General features: G+C 51.2%; 1 protein-coding gene across 1 annotated transcript; it reads right to left on the bottom strand.

The window, feature by feature from the left end:
- Positions 1-2,966: 2,966 nt before the first annotated feature.
- HDDC3 (HD domain containing 3) lies at positions 2,967-4,584 on the bottom strand. Its single transcript, XM_082648325.1, has 4 exons — positions 4,446-4,584; positions 4,083-4,138; positions 3,735-3,975; positions 2,967-3,427 (listed from the first exon to the last, which is right to left on the bottom strand). The coding sequence occupies exons 1-4, from the start codon at positions 4,555-4,557 to the stop codon at positions 3,297-3,299; spliced, it is 540 nt and encodes a 179-aa protein (XP_082504451.1). The 5' UTR covers positions 4,558-4,584; the 3' UTR covers positions 2,967-3,296.
- Between the last annotated feature and the right edge of the window lie 1,882 nt (positions 4,585-6,466).

Here is a 6,466-nt window from a genome sequence, read left to right as displayed (position 1 = left end):
ATGATGTTAGTTCTAGAAGGGCACATAGAGGCCATTTAGTCCAACCCTCTCATTTTAATAATGAGGAACTGAGACCCACAGAGGTTACATGAACTCACCTATGTCAGTGGCAAAGCCAATTAAATGTTCTTTCCAGTATGCAATATCGATACCAGGTTATTGAACAAATCAATTTTCAGTGACATAAAACACATTAAAAAAAAAAGGGGGGGGGGGCTTCCCTGGTGGCGCAGTGGTAGAGAGTCCGCCTGCCAATGCAGGGGACGTGGGTTCGTGCCCTGGTCCGGGAGGATCCCACATGCCGCGGAGCGGCTGGGCCTGTGAGCCATGTCTGGAGCCTGTGCTCCACAACGGGAGAGGCCACAACGGTGAGAGGCCCGCGTACAGCAAAAAAAAAAAAAAAAAAGGAACCAGGACATAACAGAAGCAACTTCAGCCACTGGAAATGGATAGGATTCTGTTCCTCTCTGCAATTCTCCATCCATAGAATCATACTGTTTCCATGAAGAAGGGAGGGCTGTATGGCCAGCTGGAACCATGAAGAGAAAGGCAGGCTCAAACTGTAAGAGCTGAGTCCCCCCAAGCAGGGTGGGCCAGGCCCACACAGTGCCCTGATTTGGCTTGCCTAGGGGATGGGTATGAGCTGTGTGGAGAGAGTGGCATCTTTACCTGAAATTGACCTTACCGCACTCTCTTGTCACTGTGGTTAGCTAATGACACTCAGGCCCTCACAGAGAAAGGAAATCATAGTCTGGGTGGTAGGAATGAGGCTAACCATCCAAAAGAGATCTCTGAACTAAATTTTTGTTTCTCCCTAACAAAAATGCATACAAACACTTCAAGGAGCAATTCTCGTAGAAAAAAAAAAAAAAAAAGATAGATGAGAGACCAGATCCTTCACAGCAAACCTCAATTTTACTTAGGGTCAGTGGGAAATCTGATTTGATCATAATAGTTGCCAGGACCAAGTGCTGCAGAGTGTCCATCCATTTTGGCTCCTGACTTAGACCTCCCTAGTTGAGAATAAATCTGGAAGGAAAGAACTCTGAAATTAGGTAGCCTAGGCACAGGAAGCCTATGTGGGGTTGGGGATGAGGCCTCCTTGGCATTTGGAACATGACAGGGATGAAGATGTAAGACACAGCATTGGGTGTGGAGGCCTGAGAAGCTCAGTGGGGGAAAGACAGGTTTTCTTGTCAGAATGCCTGGGGACTTGCATTCAAACTAGATGAGTAAGCACACCTGTACTGCTGCCCCCTCAACTCCTAATGCCTAAGAATGCTAAACAAAATATGAAACAGGGAAAAGCAAGGGACTTCCCTGGTGGTCCAGTGGTTAAGACTCCGTGCTCCCAATGCAGGAGCCTGGGTTTGATCCCTGGTTGGGGAACTGGATCCCAATCACATGCCGCAAGTAAGACCCGGAGTGGCCAAAATAAATATATATATATTTTTAATGTAAAAACATGGTCATACTCAAAACAAGAGGAAATCTCCTTTGACTAAGAATGGAGAGAACAGCTACAGCCATGAACAGAAGACGAGGCCATGCAGCTCCAGAGAAATGGAGACCAGTTGAGGACAGATCCTTGGAGTGGCCAGGAATCTCTTTGTTGTCATTCTAATTCTAGGCTGGAAGTAAACCTTTTGATTCCCAGCCCAGCAAAAGCCAAACTAAGCCCCCTATAATCAGAGAGTTAGGGTAGTAAGGTATTAACATTAATTTCCTGATGTTGACGGTTGTAGTTTGGTTTATGCAGGAGAATTTCTTTGTCCAAATACTAAAGTACTTAGGGGTGATAGGCCATCAGGTCAGCAAGTTAATCTCAAATGGTTCAGGTGAAAAAGTTACTTATGTTGTACTTCCAACTTTTCCAAAAGTCTCTGATTATTTTTAAAAATTATTGAATAAAAAAAATCCACTCTATTGGCTCAGATCAAACAGGTTATCTAGGGAGGCCAGACTCATAATCCAGATCCACTAGCCTCTTCAGTCTTGATCTTTACTATGTCCAGCGTGGTTGGAGCTAACCTCAATTGTGGTCATTTTTGTCTGGTTAAAAAGGCCCAGCAGTGTGGCAAAAAGAGGGATTCTGGTCTTGTTGATCATTAACAAGTCTTCTCATCTCCGAGAGCTTCATATTTCATCTCAGTAAAATGAGAACAATCCCTACCCTGCCTATCTCATCTGCTTATTATAAAGAACAGATGAGGTAACACCTGTGAAAAGGTTTTGTAAAACATCAAGCACCTCGTGACCACGAAGTGGCCTTTGACCTAACAACCTCCTCTTCCTCACAGATGTACCCTTTTCAAGTGGGCTAATAGGCCTCAGCTTCTCAGCACCGACCAAAAAACCGATCAGTTGGGGATCCCTTCAGGCGGACACCTTGAAAAGCTCCGCCCCCTCGCCCAGATCCCGCCCACCGCCGGGCTCCAAGGGTGGGTCAGTTCCCGGGCCACTTCCCGAAGCGCCCGGAAGTTCCTGTCGCTTAGCAACCAAAGGAACCCGAGATGTGATGAAGGGGAAACTGGGGGTGGGATGCAAACTTCGGCAAGTTTCCGTTGCAACCCGGGGTTTGAGGGACCCGCGGTCCCCCACCGGCCCTATCGTGTTGCTTCTGGGGACTCTCCCGTGCTCAGCAAGAGCTGCCCGTAAGCAGGTTGGCACTCCTTTCCAATGTATCTGTCAACCCATCCAACTTTCTTAATGAGGAAGCCTACCAATTTTTGAATACCTGTGTGTCAGGCACGTCACATAATCCAGCCCTGATAATTACACAACCTATCTTACTGATAAGGAAGCCAGTCTCCGAGGGGTTGAGGCCCTCAACCTGAGGGATCTGTCCCAGGGGCACACAGTTGGAACCCTGCCCTACTGAAGGGCAGGTATCCCCCCCTCCCCCCATCGTTTCCCCAATGGGGAGGCTGGAGAAGGAGCAGCAGCAACTCAGACCTTTATCCAAATGTTTTATTTTGCATAATGACTTTTGAACTAGCGTTTATATATAAGCCCAAGTCCCTGAGGGGCCAGAGATCCCACCATGCAATCAGACCCAAGGCCTGGAGAAGGGCAGTGAATGCATTAGAAATGGGTGGGGCACATCATCCCACAATCTGGGGCTCAGCTTAGTTGGCAGATCTTCAGAGTGAGAAAGGACACGTGTATTTGGTCTCTAATACCTGGGCTGAGTGAACCAGGGAGGAAGCTCGGGAGGCACCGAAAGGCTGAAGTATGACTCTTCTCTGGCCTGGGCAAGGATGGAGTCTGTGCCACTGGATGGCTCCAAATACTGCTCAGAGCGTCAGCCCCCGCTCCTTAAACAGCTGCTTTAGAGCGTCTTCCAGCTGTTGGTTTGTCCCCTGAAGCCCCTTCACCACCTGTGCTGCCCACTCGAAGTATTCCTGGACTCGGTGTTCGGACCATCCTGCATAAGAATGGACAGAAAACTGCTCATGTTGACGTCCAGGAAGGCATTGGATTTTGCCCACTTCCTGGAGGGCTTGGTGCAGGGCTGTGAGATGAGTTCCTGATGGACGGATTTGTTCTGAAAACTTCCCCCTTGCCCAGGTACTGCATTTCTAGTGTATGAAAGAAGATCAGAGTGGTCTACTAAGATTAGTCTAGGGAATTAACAAGGACACCCGGGCTTTTTTTCAGGGGAAGTGACCAAGCTGTGCCTTCAGAAGGTGGATACCCCTCCCCGTCCCCTCAGAGCAGGTGGAGGAGCATACCCTCTGGGGTGCAGCGATTCAGGTCCCTCAGATTGTACAGTTTGTCTGCCAGCTTCACCAGTTTAGCCCCGGGGCTGCTGTGGGGTGCCTGCTCCACCTGCAGCCGCTTTCTCTCCAGCTTGGGCAGAGTCTTGTCATCTGTTACCTCCTCCACCAGACGCCGCACTTGTGCCCCGAAGTGCAGCTCCACCTCATCCAGGGTGGTGTCTGTGTCCTCCACCGTGTCATGGAGCAGGGCTGCCTGGGGACAGGCTCTCATTCAGTCCTCTGACGCCTGCCAAGGGGAACCCAGAGCTGAATGGGGCCCCTGACCCGCACCCCAGCCTCCTAGCAGAGGAGGAAAGTTACCTGTAACACCACAATGTCAGAGATTCCTGCCTCGTGGGTCAGGATACGAGCCACACCTGACGGGGCAAAGCAGGAAGTCAGACAGAAGGGAGTCCCAGGGCGGCGTGTTGTGGGTTTTGTAGAGCCAGATGTGGCCCCTCACTAGCTGGGTGACCTTGGGGAAGTCCTTTGCTCTTCTTTGGATGTTCACTGTACAAAGGGAACAATCATGCCTACCGCCCCAGGTTGTGGTGCGTCACGAACAGTGCCTGGCACAAGGACTGGTACGGACTAGGTGCTCGATGAGGTGCACGCCCTCCGGTTCCCTTTCCGGTCCCCACCCCCTAGATGCTACAGCCGTTGCTCCCCCGGCGGCGCGCCCACCGATAGGGTGATTGATGTAGGGGGTCCCTTCGGGGTCCTTCCGCCGCTGCCATTGGTGCTTCCGAGCCGCGAAGTCAGCCGCCTCCAACAGCTGGGCCGCCTCGGAGCCCATCGCGCGGTTGGGGCCGGCGACCTCGGTCCCAGGATCCCGGGGAGCGTGGACCGAGCTTCCACAGCGCCGCCTAGCGCCGCGGAGGCCCGAGGATTGTGGAGTCTGGCCCAGAAGAGTTTCTCTGGGGTTGACGTGAGGGCCTTGGGTGTGGGAAGCTGCCCTCAATATCGCAGCCCCTGGTTAAGTGGGCTTTGCTGAGGGTGCAAGAAGAATATGGCCTGGCTCTGGGAACCCACATCCTGGCGGAAGGAGGAAAATACACAAGACATAAGACAGCAGCCTCACAGTGTGTCCAGGGCAGGAAGGCACAGGGGACTGGTAACTTGGAGGAAGGGCAATTCACCTAGCCTCTGGACCAGAGACAGCTTCTCCCAGGAGGGTCCTCTCCCGCCATGGAAAAACAATTTTCAAGCTGTCAATGCTCTGAAAATTCTCAAAGCGCTCTAAAAATAGTTCTTGTGCGTCCCTGGTGGCCGCAGTGGTTAAGAATCCGCCTGCCAATGCAGGGGACATGGGTTCGAGCCCTGGTCCGGGAAGATCCCACATGCCGCGTAGCAACTAAGCCCATGTGCCACAGCTGCTGAGCCTGCACTCTAGAGTCTGCGAGCCACAACTACTGAGCCTGCGTGCTACAACTACTGAAGCCTGCATTCCTAGAGCCCGTGCTCCGGAACAAGAGAAGCCACCCCAATGAGAAGCCCATGCACCGCAACAAAGAGTAGCCCCCGCTCGCTGCAACTAAAGAAAGCCCGCGCGCAGCAACGAAGATCCAACGCAGCCAAAAATAAAATAAAATAAAATAAATAAATTTATAAAAATAGTTCTCCCTGCAAGAATGGCCTGGTTGCTATGGGCATGGGAGCCTCACCTTTGGGGCCAGAAGACCCTAGTGCTTAACCTTCTGGAAATTGGAGCCTGCACTGGGAGCCCTCCCTAACTGTTTCAGACTTAGGCTCCCAGGCAGCCGTGTTGGTTCTGCAGGAACTGTCTTCTTTGCTGTCAGGCGCTGGGAACAAAATCTGCATTTCTTTCTTGTGCCGTGAGGGTTCCTGCTTCAGTTCCCAGGCACTGCTGTGGGCCCCTTATGAGTGTTGTCACTGCTGTTCTGGGAGCATGACGTTGTTAGGCCTCACTGGACACTGGAACAACACAACACTGCTGGCTGGTGGCCTCTGGCCTTCTCGAGAAATTCCCTGTCTCAGCAGACAGCATCTATGAAGTATGAGGTTTGGTAAGAGAGACCTGGAGACCCTGGAAGAGATTTTCTTGTGAAATGGGGTTGGCTGGTTGCTAAGTATACTCCAGTCAGATTGGTAGATTTTATACTTTGGTTGGTAGCTGGGGTCAATGAGGGCTCAGGGGAAAAGTTAATGAGAGCACTCACGCTTGCTTTTCAGCTAGTCTTGGTGGTTGCCATGACGCAGAAGTTAGAGAGGGAAGCTCCAAACGCTGGAACTGAGGTCTCTGGGGCCTGAAGTGGAACAATCAGAATTCCCATGGCTTCCATGGCAGCCTGAAAGTTTAGAGTGTATAGAGAAAAACATATTTGGTTCTTAATGCTTGTCTGTTCTTCAGGCTAGTGGCTCAACTTCTCTCTCATTCCTCATTTGGTGTTCTAGCCTTCTGAGCCTTTTCCCCTTCAGCTTAGAGAACCTTAGGCAGCTTGGAGCCACAATCCTCCCATTTTCCAATAGAAGATAGAAACTCAGTCACCTTCAGCTCTCTCTAGAGGTCTGCGACAGAGAAGCTTCAGGTTTGTGTTTACGGTGCTTTGGGGCTTTGATTTTACTTCCTTACTGCCTGCAGCCATGGCTTAGAAATAGAGATGTTGGGATTTATAGGGCCAGGGCTGAGGTGGAGGTGACCTCTCATGGGCTTCCAGAGGAGGCCAGGCCCTTTGCTGACAGGC

Source organism: Grampus griseus, assembly GCF_964374135.1.
Source record: "Grampus griseus genome assembly, chromosome: 2".
Classification (NCBI taxonomy): domain Eukaryota; kingdom Metazoa; phylum Chordata; class Mammalia; order Artiodactyla; family Delphinidae; genus Grampus; species Grampus griseus.
The sequence above is the reverse complement of the archived record's forward strand: the minus strand, read 5'-3'. Positions and strand labels throughout refer to the sequence as shown.